Genomic DNA, 22,929 nt, shown 5'->3' with positions numbered 1-22,929 from the left:
AAGTAGAGATACAGTCAATATAATTCAGTTTTGGTAAGAAAAGATCAGAAATACTATACATTTTTTAAAAGTACATCACATAACTCATTAACTTCATTGTGATTAAAATAAAAAAAAATTTGAAATGAATACTATATGAATAAATTATATTTTCTAAGGAATATATTTTTGTAATATACAAAATGTTTAAATCATTATACCTGAGATATGCCCGAATTTGACATCCTCGAAACCAGCTCTGGATTTTAACTGCTGCGGCATTCTCCTTTTCTCTAAATGCATCCACAACACTAAAAAAAATGTTTGAAAAGCATTTCATTAGTAACTAATATAATTCTAAAGCAAGTCAACGTGTTAAACTTAATCTTTTATTTCTTCTAAAATGATAATTATAATTTGATGTCATTTTAAATAAAATTACAATACTAAATAAAGCATTTCAAAACTCATAAGCTATGTTTTAAAAATTAACCTTTCTGTGAGAAGCCACGTGCTTTCAACAGCTTTACTTTTTTTATTTCTATAATCACCAATTTTGCAACTAATTAATTTGCCAGTAATTTTTATTAGGGAATAAAAAAGCAATGTGTTATTTTGTCATTATTTTAAAAACATAATTATTTGAATTTACTGTTTAAATGTCATGCAAGACTTAAATGCTTGCATATTTCACTCATTCATTAGTAAAATGAGTTGCCTCTGTAACATGAATCCATCACAGAATGCCTATTCTAGCTAGAATTCTCAGAAAGTCCATTTAAGCTAAAGGAGGCAGAGGACAGGGCCATGGGGCTTACAAACAAATAAGAAATACATAGAGTATGGGGGGAATGCACACAAATCAGTAAGATTACATAAGGTGTAGCTGAAGTGTAGAACAAACTGTAAAAACCACACAGGAGACTGTATTTGTATTACCTGATAATGAATGGAAGACACCATAATGAGATTACTATATGATGAAATAATTAAGAGTGTAAGACTCCTTGAGACAATTATTACTATGAGCGGAAGAAAAGAAAGATTCATTATTGTTGTATGTTTGTATTGCATGCACCAAATGATAGAAGACACTTGAATAAACTGCATTCTTGGATCATATTATTGTATTCCATGTGGGTAGGAGGGAGAACAGCTTAAAGTCCTTTCCTCCAGAGAGCCTTCCCTGACTTCTCAGACTACAATTAGGCCTTTCCATTTCACACCTTCATAACTCTTCATGATATTTAGCATAATCATATTACACTTAAAGATTATTTAATGATGGTCTCTTCCACTAAATTTGAAAATCCCAAAGGTAGTGATCTTGTCTATTTTGTCCCACACTGTATTCCCAGTGGTCTCCCAAGAGATAATTGTTGTTACTCCTAACACTCAACCTTTGTCTTACCAAAGGTGCTTCCCCTGGGGGAAACAAGATGCCTACTAGCATATTTCATGCCAGTGAGAAATGTCACTCACAGATTTCCCTCACTAGATGGACTCACAACACTGAAATCCCTCCCTACTTTAGGATGACAGAGTTACTGAAGAGCCAAGTGCCCCATACTCTTACTAACTTAAATCGTGGGGTGATTATGGGTAAAAGACAGGCATGCATGAAAGGAGTTGTTGAGAGAAATAGACAGAAAAAATATCTTTTACTTATCCTATTATTACTTTATGTGCCAGGCACTGTTCCTAGCATTTTACATACCAATGAATTAACTCATAAGCAATCTTTTCAATGTCTCTATTAAATAGAGAATTATTATCCCCATTAGACAAAGGAAGATACCACTACAGAGAGAGTATACCAATACGCCCAAGGTCAATCTTTAGTAAGTGTCAGAGCTGAGATTTGATCCCAGGTAGTCTGGCTCTGAAGGCTGTATTCTTAACCATCATGGCTTCTAAAGGAGAAGAGAAGAAGAAAGGATGAAAAGAGGAGAATAAAAGGAAAGTCAAAGGGAAGAAAGATGAGATGAAAAGGCAAAAGGAAGAATACATATAATCCATTTCCAAACATAATATTGAAACTCTGGGGCATAAAGTAGCACCTATCTCCCTAAAACAATAAACTAAGAGACTAAGAATGTGAAATGACAGCAGTAATACATATAATCCATTTCCAAACATAATATTGAAACTTTGGGGCATAAAGTAGCAACAATCTCCCTAAAACAATAAACTAAGAGACTAAGAATGTGAAATGACAGCAGTATCTATAGCAGAACTCCAAAATTTCTGACTATATCAAGTGTTGGTGACAATCAGGATTATATTTAGCTGATAGGAAACAATTTGGCCTTAGAGCACATAGAGAATAATTTCATTTATATAAATGAAAAACTCACAAAACTTTAGGGATGTTTATTATTGATTATATACATGTAATAAAACTATAATGGGAATGATAAAACACAAATTTTAGGACAGACGTGAAGGATGGGGGAGAGAGGAGATGAAATGTGATAGGGACACATAGAAAGCTTCAAAAGTATTGAAAGAAACAGATTTATAAAGCTGACTGGGGATTCAGGATTGACTTTTTAAAGAACTGTATAACATTTACCTTTATATATGTAGATATTTTATACATATTAAGTTATTAAAAGTGGTTATTTTTAGGGAATGAAATTTGGAAGGAGAAATTTACTTTATTAACTTCTGAATTCTTTAAATTATTTTAGAGTAGCCATGTAATACTTTTGTAATTAAAAAAATGAAAAAAGTAAAATAAACTAAATTGGTATTTTAGAAACTATTTCTCCATGTTTAATGAAAGCATTACACTAGGTACTAAACCCTACGGAATTCGGCCATTTAATATAATGTGAACCATGGCCTAGCCTGGTTAAAATGCAAGGATAGCACAAAACATGTTAGCTTTCCAGGGAGACCTTGGTTCAAATCCTAACTGTGCCACTTTCTGGGTACAGAAGCTGGGTAACCTTGAGCAAGATTTAAAAATCTAAAATTCAGTTTCTTTTTCTATAAAATTTCAATAATAATACATCATAGGTATCATAAAGAACTTACTAGAAAGATTGGTAAATAATAGGTGTTCAATAAAAGATGATTATTATTGTGTTAGTACATAATGATGGACAGCTCTGTGGATTATAGGGAAAAAAAGAAATACTAGATTGTCATTCTTATTCATTAATTCAAAAATATTTGTTATACATAAGCTGTGTATAAGTTAATATGCTATTTAAATCAGAGATATATATGACATATTCTGTGTTCTCAAGGATAAGCTTACAAACTAATAGAACTGAAAATTATAGCAACAGTAAATAAAAGTACATGAAAAGTGAAATACTATATGAAAAGTAAATATCTAGAGGATTCAGAAGTGGAAGATACCGTTTTTAGGAAAGAGTAGGGAGGAGGGGAATCAAAGGAAGCATTTGAGTAGGTTTTCAAAGAATAGGCAGCTTCTCCTGGTCTGTGTATCTAAAATATACTTAACATCGGTGCTGGGATATTCCTAAGGTACCTCAATTTCAACATATCTATCATCCAAAAGAACTCATCTCATCCTTCTTCCACACACACATTCACCCCCTATTCTCAGAATAGCTCTATTTTCTGTCTTCCCCTTTTCATGAATAGTGACATTACCCATCCAATTGTTCCCTTCAGAAACTGTGAAGCAGTTAGTTTTCTACATTAGTTCAGCCTTCATCTTTTTAAAACTAGTTACTTGCAAAAGTCTTGTTTCCCAGACAAATGGTCTCCTTCCACTCTAGTCTATCCTCCAATCTATTGCTTGAATGACTTTTTGAAAACATAAATATAATCATGTCCTTTTTTCTTAAAGCCCTTTAATGTCAACCTCCATGAAACAGCCCAAGCTTTCTGAATGAAGTTTAAAGTACTTAGAATATCAAAGTCCTTCCAGATCTGGCCCAGACTTAATTTCCCATGTCTTTTTTCATCATTTCCATCCTATGATAGACCCATTCTACTCCTGTTGTTCTGTTAATAGGCTGTGTTCTCTTGCCTCACATCATCACAAAGTTACCCCTTCTTCTTGAAATGATTTTTCCAACTACAACTTCCAGAAAGATTTATGTTGATAGTACCCTGAAATTTCTCCTACATGCTAATTATAACATCTATCTATTTAAGGGCTGGACTCACACTTTATTCATATCTATATCCCAATACATAGTAAAGTATCTGATACATTGGAAGAACTAAACGAATGTTTATGGAAAGAAGGAAGGAAGAAAGGATGGAAGGAAGAGAGGGAGGGAGGAAAGCATAAAGGGAGGATAAGAAGGAGGGATGGAGGGAGGTTAAACAATAGTTGAAGTAAAGGCAAAAGGCCTTGGTTTCAGAGTTTGGGGCATAATATTAAGGGATATTGGATTTCTTGAACAGCATCATTATGATGGAACCATAAGTCCCCAAAATATAACAGTCTCTCCTTCAGAAAGATTTACAGTGAAAGTTGTTAAATAAAGGGGGGGGGGAAAATGTCCAATCATAAGACACAAGTATATAGTGCAGCATCATAGATGTTAATGGAAGGTGTCAAGAAGGGAGACCATGATTAAGCAATGTCAACTGCTGTGAAGACGTCATGGATCATTGTTCAAGGGGTTGCAGGGTTGGAGGGACTCTTTCATTTTTCTTTTAAAACTAGATGTGGTAGTGGAACATACAAAATGTCACTTATCACAATTAAAAGGAAGGAACACTGAAAAATAACTAGTACTAATGTGCTGCTAAGCTTTAACTTATGTGCTAAAATTTGACTTCTATACACATTTTTCTGTTGCCCTTTTTTTTTTAAAACTGCTTAAAAATGAAATTTACAGATGCTTGGGTTACCACTGGGATGCTGAATACTGAATTCACACAATATGTCATGAACTGCTAGACATTTTATGTTTAAAATGAAAAATGTGAGTAACACTTTATTTTAATGGTATATTAATTAGTTCCAAATTACAGTGAAAATCCTATAGCAGTGAATAAAATATGACATCTACATGAATTTGAAATAAATTTATTATGATCAGTATTATCACAATGAATACTAAATGAATTAATAATGATGAAAGACCAAAAGTATTACCAGTAATGTAATAAAACATCAAGAAAAAGCTGGAAGTTTCCATTCACTTCATCATCAACTAGAAATAAGTACTATAACCCTGGATAACACTAATATTCATGTGTATCATTAGTAGCCAGAAACTAACCGACAATAAATAGCAAATGAGAAAAGAATGTGTGGTTAAGTATCTTCCCAGTAATATGCAAAAAATATGCATTTTACACATCAACAGACTGTGCTTAGTCTGACCTATGTGCATCATCTATGAATAAATACTAGATTAAAAGCCTATACTCTTTCTTTTTCATTATCATATAATTTATAACTATTAATATTTTAGACAATAGGAATACAAGTCCAATATTAGCTGCTCTGTGCTATCATATATGCTGATGTATACAATGATTATTGTTTTGCATATTATTTCACTATTAAGTCTTCAGGATTTCAAGATCCTTAAAGACAGAAACTACAGTACACTTAATCTGTATTTTGTGTTCTGATTATCACCCATACCCCTTAAAACAGGCACTTGATGAGAAATAGGACTATCTTTTAGGATTAGAACCTATGCTTTGTTTTTCACTAATAGTCCTCATTATTATTATTATTATTTCACAGCTCAATGAATAATGTGTTGCAAATACTTTAGTATTAGATCAGAAAGTAGGAGTTACCATAGTTTATCACATAGATTTATATTATCACTGCATTTAAAAATATTTTACATTTATTATACATTTCTTCTTCCTCCTCCTCACTTTTCTCTTCCTTTCCTGAACAATTAAGTCCTAAAGCCATTGGGAATGGGCAAGGAAAGTAAGGGTCTCTGCTAGAGGAGGTGCAGGGGGTGGGACACAGTGTCTCAGCATGGGGTATCAGAGCCTGTGTGGGTTAAGGTGAGCATTCACATGCAGCGGCTACCTGGATAGGATGTCACAGTCTAAAGTGTTCCACGGAGAGGAGGCCTGGCTTTGGGATGTGGAGGAAACACGAGAAAGGGGTCTACAGGAGAGAGCAGCCAGCACAGGGGGCTCAGAGCCCAAGAGTGATGAGGAGGGTATTCAAGTTGGTGGGGAGGTGATAGTTCAGCATGCGGAGGTAGGAGCCCACTCTGGGTGAGAAGGGTATCCATGTAAGAGAGGGGACATGGGGTGACAAGTTTGGCTACATACAGAGAGATTAATCAAATAAGTAAATATATTAAAGATAACGGGAGCCAAGTTTCTTGCTGTCAGAAAAAGGAGAAAAACTAGAATGAACCTGTGGTGCTGAATTTCAAATGGAGATGTCACTGTAAACTCATGAATTTCAATATATACACGGATCAATAGATATACATAGAAATAAGTATAGATGTAAAATGTGTATAAATGTATACATACACATATTCCCTAGCCCTGTCTACTGAGAGGGCCCAGGAGCAGTAACACCTAATAGCCATGCGCACCCGCTAAAAGGAACAAGGGCTCCTAGGAGAAATGGATGGTTTCAGGAAAATGGATGGCAGGAAAAGTACAAGAGTTGGCTTACTTTGCTTTGATACTTAGTAGTTGTGTGACCTTACAGAAATTACCCAATTTACTAGACTAAGAACACAATCAGGAACTATAGTCAATTTACCATGTTGGAGTCAGAAACAAATTTATTACATTTAAGGGAATAATAGATTCCAGAATCAGGTCAACTTAAGGAACATTATACTTAGGTTGATACAGGGTAATGAAGTATGGGCAAATTACCATTCTTGCCCTAGAGAGTACTGTACTGGGTATTTCCCTTTCCTCAACCTGACCTTGGAAAGGCAAGTTCAACCTTACACATTTGATGTACTTACTTCTATGCAGAGACTTAGTGATTTAACGTTCCTTATCTGAAATATAAATTTGGACTGAAATGGATCTAACTTCATTAGATCTTCGATCTTTTTTATCTTTGTCAAGTAATTTACACTAAATCTCACTTTCTTTAGCTGTGAACTAGGAATAATAAAAATCACCTCATAAGATTACTGTCAATAATCAAATAAGATGTTCGTGAAAGCATTTACCAGAGTGCTCAGCACATAGTAGGAATTCAATAACATTTATTTCTCTTTCTACTTTCTTTGCTCTATTCCCATGCACTCCCTACACCCCTTTTAAATGGTAAGAGATCTGGAAATTTGACAGGTGAACACTTTGTCTCTATAGAATGTCTCTACAGAATATTTAGCCATCTTCCTCAGTAACTGCTTTCTCAATATTCCCCTGCATGTACTTTTCCATTCAGCTAAGTCAATTAAAAAAGATTTGTGTGTGTATCAGGCTTATTTTTGCTTACATATTTTTAGAAAACTATATATGCTTTAAAAGTTTTTCAATTGTCATTTTTTTCATTTATAGAAGCAGAATTGAATTAAATTTTGTAAGAAACAAAAATCTAGACACAAAGAGTTAAACTAAAAAGATGGAGGAGGAAAGTAGAAAAACAAAAGCAAAATGCTTTAACTTAAAAATAAGTCAGAGGTCACTTTATTATTTATTATTTTTATAGACAGATGTCAGATCATATCACTTCTCTGCTGAAAACTCCCTATGGCTTCCTATCTCAATCAGAATAGAATCCTATATTTTTACTGTGCTTAAAAGTCCCAGATAACTTGGCCCACATTCTACCACTCTGTGCCTTGCTCACTCTGCTTCAGTAACACTGTCCTCCAACACATCTTTGCAGGGTTCTGATGACAGGACAACAGCACTTCCTGTTCCAGTCCCTGAAGGTGCTTCCCCCAGATACCTATCTAGTATGCCCATTTATTCACTTTTTATAGGACTGAGCTCAAGTATACCTCAGAAGAGCATCCCCAGACCATTCTATAAAAAATAGCATCATTGTTCGCTCTGTTCACCTTACTTTGATTTATCCTTTCCCAGTACACTTATCCCAAGCTGAAATACTATATATAGGTTTATTTCTTTATGTTGTTTCCCTCATGACTTTTGTTCACTACTTAGAATAGTACTTAGCATACAGTAGGAACTCAGGAAGTGTTTAATTAGTGAACATTTAATTCATAATTACAGTATTGAGAATGTTAGTAGAATACCTTAAGTTCTCATAAGAAATGTTAGAAATAAGTTCCTTGTTTTAAAATCTAAAGTAAAATATAGCTTATATGTAAGAGGTCATGGATGAAGGGGAAAAATAATATAAATATATTTATTACCACTGAACTGTACACTTAAAATGGTAAAGATGGTAAATTATATACATATATTTTACTTCAAGAAAAAAAGAAGTCATGATAAAAGAGGAACAAGAATTAAAAAATAGTTTAAAATAGGGTGACAAGTGAAATACCTATATATCAATCACCATAATGAATGTAAAGAAACTAACTTAACCCATCATAAATTTCTCTAGTTTTGAATTTTAAAAGCCTCCAAATTTGCCTCTTGCAAAGAAAAATATACAGAATGATATGATTAACTCCTATCAGATAAAGAAGGATCAACAGTAATATTATATCAAGCAGAATATCATTTATTTATTTATTTAGAGCCAGGGTCTCACTCTGTCATTCAGGCTGGAGTACAGTGGTGCAATCACAGTTCACTGTAACTTCCAACTCCTAGGCCCAAAGGATGCTCCTGCCTCAGTCTCCAAGTAGCTGGGACTACCGGCACATGCTACCATATCCAGCTGATTTTTTAAAAAAAATTTTCTGGCAATTAGAGTTTTGCTGTGTTGCCCAGGCTGGTCTCAAACTTTTGTCCTCAAACAATCCTCCCCCTTTAGTCTCCCAAAGTGCTGGAATTATAGGAGCCACTGTGTCCAGCCAGCAAGCAGAATTTAAAGGTAAAAAATTTAACAGGTGAAAGACACCAATATTAGCCAATAATGAAGAGACACACCAGTACATATGTAACATATAAATTAAATAACATAAAAACGAGATATCACTATAGAAACACAGTAGAAGAGGAGCATTTTGACTCATTCCTATTGGAATTTTACAGATTGACTAGACAAAATGTAAATAAGGATATGAGGAAAATGAACAATATGATTAATAAACATATACCAAATTTTTCTTTCCACAAAGTATAAGTTATAATATAAATGACCAATAAGTCACAAAGAAAATCTCACAGTTGAGAAAAAAAGAAATGAAGCTAGGAATTAATAGTAACAATTTTCAAAACAATAACAAAATGTCAATACTCTGTCAAATAACAACTGTGTACTACCTTTTTTTCAGCCTGGCATGTCCAGGACACAATATTCAGCCTCTTTAAAGTGTAGGCCAAAATATAAATGAATGCCAAACATCCCCTGAGGGAAGAATTTTCTAGGGGATTTGAGTAGGTCAGGCAATGCACACTACCCCAGCTCCCTAGCTCTCTCGTTGCATAATCTTCTCCCATTTTTGCTGCTCACTTCAGAGTTCCAAATCCTTCCTCTTCATTGGCAGAGGAGCTTCTGTTTTCCTCAGCAGAATCCCAGGCCTTGGAGGACTCAAGATGCTTAACCTAACTACCTAGTAATATATTTTCCCAACAAAGTCATCTTTCAACTTCAGCATCATTCCTGTGCCCAAAGAGACAGAAACATTTTTGTTACTACCTTGTTATCAACATAAAAGGAAGACGTTGAAAGAAACCAAGGAAAAATAGAATTTCCTTCAACTCTGTTGCCCATATATTGATGGATTTGGAACAGTATATTCAAGCCATTTGGACTTCTGGATCTTGGCACTTGCTGCCACTTTTCTAGACTGGTTTAGTAGGAAGAAAAATTTGTCTAGTGGCAGTGAACAGCGTAAGTCTTAGAGTTGGATTACTTTGCTTTGATACTTAGTAGTTGTGTGACCTTACAGAAATTACCCAATCTATCTGAATCTCATTTTCCTTGCCTCATGTAAAAAGGGAATAAGTATATAATTCATGAGGATAATATTTAAATGTTAGGCCCACACAGAGTTCCTTTACTACAAAGTCTCCCTTTTTATGCAAAATGCAGCTTCACATGAACGCTTGTGAGAAATGCAAATTCTGTAGCACTGAGACACACTGAATAAGAATCTGCATTATTAGCAAGTTCTCCAGATGATTCTAATGCACATTCAAGGTTGGAAAGAACTGGATCTAGTAAATAACAGATGGGAAATGACAATAATTTCTCAAGGGAATTGTTTACTTTTCCATATATTAATATTTTATATGATTTTTTGCACTAAAACTATCAATAACCTGCTTTAAAAAAATGAGGCAAACCTTGGAATTTTGATTCCCTTATGAACTTTAGAGACTTCCCTTAACACTGAAAAATATTAACAATAATAAATGAAATGTTAGAAATGCCAGCTTATTTTCATCATGGCATTTGCATATAGTAGTCATTTCTTCAAGCAATCTCCAAGTTTGGGGAAAGATGTCTATCGTCAAAAGCCAGGAGATGGGAGCAAAAGTTGACACTGAAATCCCTTAAGAGAAATTTTTTCATTTGCCTTCGTGTGGCACTTCACCAGGCTTTTCTAGAATACTATTCTAGAGCTCTTAAAATATAGATTAATACATTAACTTGTAAAATTGTGAAAACCAAATATCATATGAAAATTTTCTAGTGTAATGCCTGCTATATAATCAGTGCTCAAGAAATGTTAGTTGTTTCTCTCCCTGATCATCTTACCCTACTGTAATTATTTTTTAAATGCCTATATGCCATACTAGGCTGTGAACATCATGAAGGATAGAGCTTATTTCATTTATATATGTATGTCATAAATAAATAAAGCACCTGCCACATATATTAAATCAATGCTAGTTAAATACATATTAAATAATTTCTATCTTTAGCTATTTGTAGTATATTTACTTAAACAAGGACCAATGATTGATTGAAAGAGTCATTACTCTAAGTATTCAACAAATAATTATTGTGTGGCTATTATGTGTCAGAAACTATGATAGACACTGAAGACTGAAATAATAGTGAGCAAAAAAGAGACACTGTCTCTGCTTCTAGGTTAGAGGGGAGATACATATTATCTCAAAAAAATGATATAAAATTAAATTGTGATCAGTGTCATAAGAGAGGTACATGGTGAAACGAGAATGTAGTAAGTGAGACAAATGTTAGTCACTGTATTCTATCATAGTCTAATTCACTTTTTTGCAGTTTCTCTTAAGTTGGAAAAACTCCTGGGGCAATGCTTCCAGAAGGCCATTTTTAAAATGAACTTCCTGGGCCAGAAGTTTGAGTGCAGGAGACGAAGAAGGCTGCTAGTGTTTTCCCTCAGCCCTCTTCCAGTAATTAATTTATTGGTACTAATTATCTTGTCAGGATGGTTTAGATACTTTCACTTTAAGAAGACAAATGAGTCACACAACAATTGAGTTCAGTGAAACATGTTGGTGAAATAATGAAGGCTCAACTCCCTGGGTCGATGGGGGACACGAGCTCACTAAGCTGGCTAGCCTGGGTGATCCATGAAACCTTCCTCAGGGAGAACATAGGTTTCATCAAATTGCAGAGCAATGACGTCCAAGAAAAAAAAAACAAAAAACACTTCACTTTACAATTTTATCTATGCCGGGCTTTTCCTTAAGTCATCTCAAGCTCAGTATTTATTGTCCCTCTCTATCTACAATCTCCCTGTGTGGTAACACTACTTTTAAACTTCTGATTATGTTTGCATCCCGCTAAGGGGAGAATTGTGTGCTACTTACTAAATGAGAGAATTTGTCAATCAGAGAAACTACTGCTGAGGAACAAAATGGCTAAAGTCACATCCGTCCTTCGTGACTTACCTGTTCCGAAAGTAGTACTGATGTCCTACAGCCAACCGCCGAGCTTGCAGCCGGGCTAACGTGGCCATAACCTCTCGCCGCGGAGTTTACAGCTGGTGTTACCGTCGGTCTCCATGGCAACCGGGCTAAACCAAAGGCCATTCCCAGGGGTCGAACTATTTCTTCACGCCTCTTTACTGTCATCTGGTTTAAGTTTTAAGAATCCCGAAAAGAGAATTAAGAAATTTTGTGGAGCTAAAAGTTTAATTTATTTGCCTCTATGTCTTCTGTGAGTAAAAAGAGGCGATTATAAGAAGGGAGAGGAGGAGGGAACTAGCGGTTGCGGCGGACTTCCGGTTCCGCCCCCAGTCTGCTTCCGGAAGCTCCTCTCAAAATGTTGAACTGCTCTTGGGAAGTCGCCGGTTCTGTGGTGGTTGGAGTCTGTTCTCGGGCCTGAGCCTCGAGGCCAGGCTCCTGGGTGTTGTTAATGTTCGGGGCCGCCGGGCGCCAACCGATCGGAGCTCCAGCCGCCGGGAACAGCTGGTGAGGCTGGCGGCCCCGGGGCGGGGAGGGCGGGGAAGGGCGCGATGGCTGGAGGCCGCCGGACCTGGCGTGGAAGGGGTGACGGCCGGTGGTCGTGACGAGTGATCTGGGGGCATCTAGGCCTTGCTCTCACTCGTGCCTGGCGTGGACGCAGCTTGAGGGAGGCGTTGAGCTGTGCGCTAAAGATGGGTGAAGGAAAACGGTAAATGTTTGCCGAGTGCTTTTCTGACAGGGTGTTTTAGGAGTCAGGCGTTCTCGACTTCATCTCTCCGTTGATTGTTGACAAGACTAGGGGCAGAAGAATTTCTCTTACTCCAGGCCTTATTCCTCACTCCTTTTCTAATTTTTTTTTTTAACCGGATTATACTAAATGCTTTGGAAGATCAAATCTCAGAAATCTAGAGTTCAGGAAGTTCAATGGTGGAAGAGACATCGCCCTCCCACCCCCTTTTTTGGGGAGGGGGTGACCTACTTGTTTCCATCCCTATGACAACCCTGTGATACCTGGTTGGCACAGTCAGAGAATATTTAAATGACTTGCCCAAAGTTACCCTGTACGTTTTAGTCCTAGAGCTAGATGGGGGTTTGGGGGTTTCCAGTTGAAAACCCTGTAATGTATGTCCTATTTTCTCCCAAGCCGTTTCCGCCAAACATGCGCAACACAAGCAGTGAAACAAACAGGCAGATTTCCCTGATAATCCTCAAACATAAAGTTTTGACCAATAGGTGAAAGAAATGTGGCCAAACAATGCATGTCTATTTCTAGATTCTGCACAAAATAAAACATGGAAAATTCCAGTAGTCTGTGATCTCAAAGAATTTTTTTTTTGCATCACCTGTCCCTGAAAAGTTAAAAGAATACCTTGCCAAAGTGTTTTGAGTTGGGTCAGATCGTTCTGTAGTTAATTTTATAATGAGTATAAATTCTGTCATGCTGTGTTTAAGTTATCACATTTTCCAATAAGAAAAGTAGGGAGCACTTTTTTAAAGAACCATTTTTTAACGATGTGATTAACATAAAATAAAACTCACAGTTCTTAAGTGCTTAATTGTATTACTTTTGGTAATTGTATATACTTATGTAAGCACCACACAAAACAAGGTAAAGGACATTTCCATCACCCCAGAGTTCCCTCTTGAGGTTACCTTTCTTAATGTTTCACCATTCAATATCTTGGTAAGTGAGAGAGACAAAATGTCCTATGTAGATTGGTCTGCTCTTCCTGTGGTGACATTGATGTATTGGATAGGTGACTATTTAATTTAAAAATATGACTCTCTCAATTCCTTTCTCTACCTTGTACCCAAACCTTGGCTAAAATCTCTTTATAATATAGAGAAACCTCCTTCAGTTCCCTTTTAAAGGGCCTATCCTGTTTTCACTTGGCATACAACTTACCATTTCTTTTGGCATCAGAGTATAACATAGTGCCTAGCACTTAGTGTTTTTGAATGAAATCCACAACACGGGAACCTTTTTTTTTCAAGTTTATCTGCACAACTGTTCAGTCATCCAGAATTTCTTAATGAAATTTTCTCTTTCATACACTGAACAAACATTTACTATACCACGCATGTATGTTTTATCCCAGCAGTGAAATTCTAGGGCCACTGGGGATACTGCTACTAAGCTGTTAACTTGTTGCCAGGTTTTGCATACATATGTCATCTTATGTAAATCTTTTGACATAGGTATATCATTCTTTGCGTTTTAGATAAGGTGACACAGAGGCAAAGATAGCTTAAATAACTGGCTTAAGTGTATATTTGTAGGATGATTCCAGTATACCTACAGAAAATTCTTAACCACTCCAGTAATACTGTGTGTCTGAATAAGTTACAGTATCTAAAGGACTATATAAACTAGAAAGTATAAGCCCAGATTTGTTAACCAACCTGGAATTCCTGACTTACTTGACTTTTTCAACTTTCTCCCCTATCTGGCTTGTTCATGTGGCAGAAATTTTGGAATATGGATTGCCTAAAATTTTTAATCATTATATTTTTCTTTTGATATTTGTTCATTCATCTAGTCATTCATTGGTTTGTTCATTCTCTGTTATGTGTCAAGCAGTATGCCAGGTGCATGTAATTAATATTCAATTATCTTCATTCTCATTTTTATTATAGGAATTCAGGATATATTATGTATTCAGCCCAAATATTTATTGAGCAGTTACCACGTATAAGCAATAAATAAGACTCATTTTCTACCTACTAGATGCTTGTCTGAATGCACTTGAATATATATATTAATATATGCATGTTGACAAGAATTTGAATGAATTACTTTTTAGATTCTAAATTTTTTGTTTAGTTTTAGATGCTGACTCTATTTAGGCAGTTTTTTATTCAATAGTTTACATTTTGAAAGCAATTAGAGCATAAGGGAAGAAGATTCGAGTGACCCTTGAAGTCATTAAATGAAGTAACAAAAAAATCAAAAGAATGGTCTTCAATTTTAGGTAATAAATGAGCTTGCCTTATTAAATCACAAATTTGGAAAGTAGAACTCTTTTCCTTGAGGACAATCATGGTTTGGTTTTCATCAGGTTTCCAGGGCAAAGAGGAAAGAAAGCTTCCTGAATGTTCCTGTGGTGACAAAGTAGAAACTGCCGGCAGCACCTGCTATTGAATACAAGTCAGTAGAGCTTCGGCTTGCATTGTGGGAAATGAGTTTTTCTGTTTGGTAGAGAACCTTGTGACTCTTAGCTGGGAAGGATTATTATTTTCTATAATCTTTTTCTTTCTCATTTATATCTGTATATTATTAAGGTGGGAGTAAGTCAGATACACAACATTAATTTTTTTAACTTGGGATTTTTTTTTTTTTTTAGCTTTCTAGAGTCTTCAAGGAGTCCATGAACTTCCTGCAGTTGTGTGTAGCAATTTTTCATGTGTCTATTATCCTCCCTTTGCCCAACATTCAGAATGCTTCGTGACCTCAAAAAGGTTGAAGGCCTTTACTTCTGCTGTGATATCCTCAGGATTCACAGTATGGTTGTACTTTTAAAAAGCAGAATAATTTGATCTTTTGGTAACCAGTTTATCTTACTTGTAGGTAGAGGTTGTTGAAAGATGAAACAACTTCTCTTAAACATTAAGTATCCACTCTCATCCTCACAAAAATCCCTTCAAGGTAGAAATTATACTCATTTTTATGTGGAATAAACAAAATAGATGATAAGTAATTTGTCCAAGGTCTGATGACTAGTGAATATAACAGAATTTAACTTCCAAATTCATAGCTTTGACTTCAAAGCTCATGTTCTCTACAGTTTCCTCCCAGCCTTTTTTTCCATAGAGAATTCTAGTCCATATTTATTGCCTAGTGTTAATATAAAGTTGCAATTAATTATTTACATGTTTCAGAATACGATAGCTCCCCATACCCCACCTCTTTCAGAAAGAGAGATAAAGGTTCCTTCTGATTAATTATTTCAATAGATAAGTCAAGGAATTTCTAAACTATTGTAAATGTTAGCATTATTATTAATTTTCTAATATGACCCTCCTACATATATAAAAGGTAAAAATAGAAGACATAGTTTTTTCATAGATTACAAGGTTAAAAATAAAGATTTATTTTGATAAATAATATTACCATTAAGGAAGGAAATTTATAAATTCCTATGAGCAGCAGAGATCTTAAACTTAAAATAATTCTTAGAGATTATGTTGCATTAAATAAGTCATGAAGTCATTAGTCATTTAGCCCTTGATGTGGCATCTTTGAGGATGACCATTTGTATGTTTAGTTACCCATTTTCATAGTCTACAGTATTACGTATTAATTTTGATCTATGCAGTTTGGCTGTTTACTGTATACTTTTAGGACCAACCAACTTTTCCAATCTTAAACAAAATCTAAATGGTATGGAAGCATGTAATTCCAAGACTGTCTTTTTTTTAAGTTTGTGAGTGGCCATAACATACATTCATCAGCATAGTTTTTGACTATGTTCTGTCTGTTAATACAGTGTTTTTGTACACGTTGAATTGTTATCCATACAGAAACTAACACATAAATAATTATTTCTTTCCTTAAATTTTTGAAAGCCACTTAAGCAGTTGTACTTAGCAACAAGTAACTTAACTTCTAGCACTCCACTTTTAAAATTATTTAACTTTGTGAGATAATTTATGTTTCACAGAGGTAAGGATGAGAATTTTACCATGTGCTAGGTGATTAACAGCATTTGATTTCTTTTTCCTTAACTAGTTACTTAATAGCTGTAGTCAATTGTTGTTTATTTATATCTGGAAAAGTTTTTTTTAATGAACTTGTTGGATTTATACAGTAGACACACATGCATATCCTCTTTTTATACAGTTATTTGTATACGCAGCCAGGCAAGGAAATTACTCCTTGACTAATTTTTCTATACATGCTATATTTTTCCCTATTAGGAATAGCAGTTATTGGTATTAGAGGTTCCAAAAAGCAATAGTCATTGACAAAGTGGGTGACTGTTAGTTACTGGGGGAATCTGTCTTCTAGGCTTTCTTCATTCCTGCTACGCCCCCTTATATATTGCTGACTGTCATTTAAGAGCTCTTGAGCCATTAGTCAATTCCCAGTTCTTAGGGGAGATGTAAGCAGTAAGTTAGGATTAAGTCAGATTACTGATTCTTCTTCTTTGAACCAGAAACATTTGAAAGAAAACCCTAAACTCTATGTTTTCTATATTTAGATCTTCCTCACTCTTAAACATACAATTTTGGGAAGGTCTTTTTCTGAATTGATTAGAGTGTGGTAGTAAGGAACTCAAGGATAGCAGTTAACTCCTTTACTGAATATTTAGTATTGCCTAGAAGAGTGCAAACAAACTTGACCTTTGACCTGAAATTTTAAAACAAAATTTGCATAGCAAATCTTAGATCGATCATACATTTTATATTGCTCAGCATAATCTGATAACCACCTGAAAAAACAAAGTGCTCATCTACCCAAGTCCTTTCCTTTTACAAAATCCAACTTTATATAGATGGTGGGACTGTAAGTTTTTTGGGGGGGTATCCTGTTTTGTTTGGATTATCTTAATAGAAATATTAATGAACTGTTATGATAGACATTACACATTGCTAACTGTTCCCAAAAGATTTCATTTCCAAATGCAAAGAAATTATTACAAGGGTGAATATAACAATCTCAAATTAGTTAAGTAGTATATTCACTGAATTTACTGTAATTCAAACTTTTAAAACTGTAGATGTTCAGTACGTACAGATTTTTACAGAAAAGTTCTATATTTTCAGGTTTCTCCTCCAATAGGAAAGGTCTTATTTAAGAAAATATCTTTAAGATAAAGTTTTTCAGTACAGTGATCTTCTGATGCTTCAATATAAATGCCAAGACAAAGGAAATAAAAGAGCTATTGATTACGTGATGGTCTCTGATAATGACTTTATTTCTGAGAGGCCAGTTAAGGCCAGTTTTACCTGAGAGATGTCAGTGAAGCAGCTTGACATTAACTGATACTACTACTGGCTTGTTAACATGGGTTTTAGCTAGGATTGACTTGTCTAGTTATTTGAAACTGAAGGGGGAAAAAGTGATTTGAACTCTGAATAGCACCTATATGAAATGCATTGTTTTCTGTGTTTCTATAGGGTTTTTACAAAAGCTTTTAAAAGTAACTTTTAGTTGATTGATATGTGAGTGATATCATGGAATAAATTGGATTCTTTCTACTAGTTAAAACGTTTTTTTAATATATTTTATTTTCTCTTGAGAGAAATGACATAAAATTGAATAAGGCTGACATGATTTTAAAGAGATTCTAAAGACATTTTGCTTTCATTCTTACTAGTAATATTACTGGTTATATTTTGTTAAACTATTAGTTACAGCAGTACTTTTTAAACAAAATTAATTGAAGAGTATCGGATTTCAGTGGATTGAATTGGATATGCTAACCTTTTTCTAATGTTAGGACCACCAGATTTTCTTTTCTACAGTTAAGGACTAAATTGTAACTTGTAAAATAAACTGCAATTTTATTTTTATTTCAGCATATTATAGGGGTACTGATGTTTAGGTTACATATATTGCCTTTGCCCTACCCAAGTCAGAGCTTCAAGTGTAAATTGCAATTTTAGTTGGATATTATATTCATGCATCAAGTTACTATCATGTTTTAATATTTCAAACTACTCATTCACCCACTGATAGGAAAACCCTAAGCTTGAAAAAGTAAGTTATTCCAAAACCAGGTGATATGGGGTCTTCTTTTAGAGACAGGATTGTTATTTTAATACATGTTAAACTGGCTTCAAATGAATTTTTTTAAAGGTGCAATATTAGATTCAGAAATAGTAGGTCTTTCAGACTACATTTCTTCTAAAGAAGTAGTGTTAAAGGAAATAAAAACAAAACGTTCATTGCTTTAAGGGAAAACAAAAAGGCACTTATTAATATATAGGTAATGGAAAAAAGATCCATTTGGCTTATCAGTGTAGTCAAAATTGTAGTCCTTGTTATGGCTTAATGCTAATTTATGTGGTACATATTTCTCTTTAATCTATTGCAATATTCTGAAATCTGAGTTTTATGTAGAACCCTTAAAAAGGAAAAGAGAAATCTCAGTGGTCCTCCAGAGTTTATTTAAAATATATATTTGAATCACTATGTTTTTGAAAAACATATATCCATATAGGCTTTTTGTTTATACATTCAGAATGCCAAAGGAGGTAGATCTGGAAAATACAAACCCACGTTAACTGAAAGATAATGCCATGTTACTTAACTGCTCACAGTGTACCTCTTACTAACCACTGTAGGGTTGGTTCTTTGAGCTCAATTCACTTTCACCAGCTATACCACCGTATACCGTCTGCTGATTAAGGTCTCCCACCCCTTTTTTCTATTCCAAACAATATACCTAACTATGAATCATTTGGCTTTTATAGAGATGTATATTAAATCTTTCTCAGTGATTAAAGTAGTACTACCTGGTGCTAACTAAATCAAACAAAAAGTACAAACTGGATACTGGAATTGTATAGTTCTTGGATATAGCTTGGTAAGCACTGGGGCAGGGGCGGAAGGGGGGGGGCTCTGGCACCATTTAGCTGGAGTTTAAATCCTGTCTTCACCACTTAGGTGCCTCTCATTGTGACAGAGAACTCGTTGTGTATTTCATCTACCACCTCATAGGGTTATTGTGTGAGAATGAAATGAGACAATATATACAAAACACTTAGAAATGGGCCTGGCATATATTAACTATGCAAGTGGTAGACGCTGTTTATGTGCATCACATAATAAATGGTAAATCCAGTTGAATCACAATGTGTGTTGTTTTTAGTTTATCATTAAAATGAAAAGAAAAAGCTGAAAGTTGTTAGAGGGAATTTGCAAAACCTTAAAATTATAGATGATGGAGACTATATGACTATAGCGATTATATAGACCAAGAGTTGGCAAACTATAGCCAGCCATCACCTGCTTTTATAAATAAAATTTTATTAGAACTCAGCCATATTAATTTATGTTTTGCTTGTGGCTATTTTTGCATTACAGTGGCAATTTGAGTAGTTGTGAGAGACCCAATGGCCTGCAAAGCCTAAAATATTTACTATCAGGCCCTTTGCAAAAGGGTGTATGCCTACCCCTGCTATAGCTCTAGGAACTCTATAGGCCTCTATAGGACTGCTGAAAATACTTTGATCCCTAAGTGCCTCTAGATGCCAACTTAAGAAATTATTGCCCATGTTCTTCAAAAGAAAGGTACATATCTGAATTACCTATAATGTTTTCAAAATTAAATCAGATACCTGGGCTCTATATCACACCAACTAATTTAAAATATGTAGGAATGGGATTTGAAAAGGGCCAATATTGTCTAAAAGTTTCCAAAGAATGCTGATGCTTACCTTTGCTGACTACTGGATAATTTTCTCACTGGTAATATAGTTTTATGCTCTTAAAAAAAGAGACCTGAGAGACTGCTTGAGAATTAAGTAGTGATAGGCCTTTTTAGACCAGCAAGGCTCCAGTTAGAATTTGAATGTAGTTTCTGCTTTACTGGGTTATGAGATCAGTGTGGCCTAAATATATGTGTTCAACTTTGGTTAAAGTTTCTTTTCACGTATATTACAAATCTTGAAACTACTTGTCTGTCTTTCTGTCTGCCTCTTATCATGGCAGTGACCGCATGTGGTGAGTAATGGACTTCATGTTTCCTTCTTAAAAATTAATGGGTAAGGAAGGGACTGAGAGTTTTCTCTATATCTGCTCTAGAAAAAGGACAGGAATAGAAAGCAGTGATTTAATCAGAAAGAACTTTTCCATAATTACACAGTAAAACTACAGAAATACTGGGATCTTACATTGTTCACATGCTTGCTCTGTCTTGAAGTATTAATAATTCCCATGTTTAATAGAAGAGGCTTAAAAATGAATCTGAATATTTGAAACTAATCTCTTGGATAGGATAATTAGCTTTTAAACATTTTGTAATCACTGTTAATTTTAGTCAAATTTACAGTGAAAGGTCTGCTGTAGAAAACTAGATTAATATGATTAAGAGTGACTATTTTCCTTGTTTTTTTTCTTTCTCTAAAAACATGTAGGCATTTCAGTAGAACCATGGAAGAACTGGTTCATGATCTTGTCTCAGCACTGGAAGAGAGCTCAGAGCAAGCTCGAGGTGGGTTTGCTGAAGCAGGAGACCATTCTCGAAGTATATCTTGTCCACTGAAACGTCAGGCAAGGAAGAGGAGAGGGAGAAAACTGAGGTCGTATAACGTGCATCACCCGTGGGAGACTGGTCACTGCTTGAGTGAAGGCTCTGATTCCAGTTTAGAAGAACCAAGCAAGGACTATAGAGAGAATCACAATAATAATAAAAAAGATCATAGTGACTCTGATGACCAAATGTTAGTAGCGAAACGCAGGCCATCATCAAACTTAAATAATAATGTTCGAGGGAAAAGGCCACTGTGGCATGAGTCTGATTTTGCTGTGGACAATCTCGGGAACAGAACGCTGCGCAGGAGAAGAAAGGTAAAACGCATGGCAGTAGACCTCCCACAAGACATCTCTAACAAACGGACAATGACCCAGCCACCTGACGGTTGTAGAGACCAGGACATGGACAGTGATAGAGCTTACCAGTATCAAGAATTTACCAAGAATAAAGTCAAAAAAAGGAAGCTGAAAATAATTAGACAAGGACCAAAAATCCAAGATGAAGGAGTAGTTTTAGAAAGTGAGGAAATACACCAGACCAATAAGGACAAAATGGAATATGAAGAGCAAAAAGTCTCAGATGAGCTCATGAGTGAAAGGTGACTTTTATATTCTCTAAATATAAAAATATTTGCCTCCAATGTTTGTGGTTGAATGTGTTTTATATTTTAATTAATTCTATTTTAAAATAATTATACATTGTAATGATGGTAGTAATACTACTATATTAACTATGGTTATATTTTCTTATATGTTTAGCGTAAAGCAAAATTGCTTATTTGATTTACACAAAATCTTTTGATTGTATTATAATGACTTAATTTTCAGTTACAAAGAGAAAAGGGAATGGATTTTCAGTGGGAAAGAATGTGCTTTTGAATAACAGCATGTTTGTAACTCTTAGAATTGGATATATAATTATTTATTTGTGTAATTATAGAACTTTAGCCTTTGGTGCTTTTTAGAGTGTCACAATTCGTTAGTCTATCCTGATTCCTGAGAATCAGAAGTTTATACCACTTTGACATGAGTATGGCTTGATCTTTTAAGGTCTGTAGCTTGCTAGGAATTCTGATTACTTATGAATTGTAAAACCCAATGCATAGTCTAGAAACACCTGATTTTGTCATTAGAAAAATAGAAAAAGCAATGAACCTCTGGCAGGTAGTCTAATCTGTCCATTCTAGAAAGCAGGTATAATACAATGTACTATTTTGACAGCATCAACAGGTAAGTAGTCATTTTTCTTTTACACCAAAGTGATGCTACTTGCAGGAAATGAGAAAGTGTTGACACTGTTTATCCTTTCAGGCATGAGTCCTTAAAACAAAATGCCAGAAAAAACATTCCTTAAATATAGTCTGGGAAATAGTATGTGACTTTTAATTTGTAGGGTCGGGATCATTTTAATGATATGGATTGCAGTGAGCAGTGGATCTCTGTTTTTTTTTTTCTTTTAAATATGATTGCAGACATGAATGGGACCTGGTAAGAATGTATGGAATGGTCCTTTTTTTATTAGACATGGCTTGCTATTTATATAATTTTTCTAAAGAAGTAAAAATTACTTAAAATAAAAAATGTTTCAAGAAGGCTTTGAAAAGTTGATGGTATCTGTTTTTCTTCCAAGAAAGTTGCCATTTTTAAGCATGAGTAAGAATTATTTGTATGCTAGCTAGTATTGGGCCATTGTGATGGAGGGCCACTCACCCTGACTTGAAAGTAATTACTTCACAGAATTGCTGGGAGGGAGAGGATGTGGCAGTGGAGATAACTTACTCAATTCTGGATTATTCACAATTATTCACCTGCTTTCTGGATTGATTGTGCAAGCCCCTCCTTTTTTTTTTTTAATTTAATGT

General features: G+C 34.8%; 2 protein-coding genes across 5 annotated transcripts in view; one reads left to right on the top strand and one right to left on the bottom strand.

The window, feature by feature from the left end:
• Positions 1 to 12,097, bottom strand: part of SPATA17 (spermatogenesis associated 17) — a 171,374-nt gene extending 159,277 nt beyond the window's left edge. For both annotated transcript variants that reach the window (XM_045536429.1, XM_045536428.1), the window contains exons 1-2: positions 11,851 to 12,097; positions 201 to 290 (exon numbers count right to left, since the gene is read on the bottom strand). In XM_045536429.1, coding sequence (XP_045392385.1) covers positions 201 to 290; positions 11,851 to 11,918 — 158 coding nt within the window. In that variant the 5' untranslated portion in view covers positions 11,919 to 12,097. The remainder of the gene's footprint in view (positions 1 to 200; positions 291 to 11,850) is intronic.
• The window catches only part of GPATCH2 (G-patch domain containing 2), a 152,283-nt gene continuing 141,342 nt past the window's right edge, over positions 11,989 to 22,929 (top strand). For 2 of the 3 annotated variants that reach the window (XM_045536425.1, XM_045536427.1), the window contains exons 1-2: positions 11,989 to 12,372; positions 20,950 to 21,666. In XM_045536425.1, coding sequence (XP_045392381.1) covers positions 12,317 to 12,372; positions 20,950 to 21,666 — 773 coding nt within the window. In that variant the 5' untranslated portion in view covers positions 11,989 to 12,316. The remainder of the gene's footprint in view (positions 12,373 to 20,949; positions 21,667 to 22,929) is intronic. The other variant, XM_045536426.1, reaches the window with a different exon arrangement.

Source organism: Lemur catta, chromosome 23 (assembly GCF_020740605.2).
Source record: "Lemur catta isolate mLemCat1 chromosome 23, mLemCat1.pri, whole genome shotgun sequence".
Taxonomy (NCBI): domain Eukaryota; kingdom Metazoa; phylum Chordata; class Mammalia; order Primates; family Lemuridae; genus Lemur; species Lemur catta.
The sequence above is the reverse complement of the archived record's forward strand: the minus strand, read 5'-3'. Positions and strand labels throughout refer to the sequence as shown.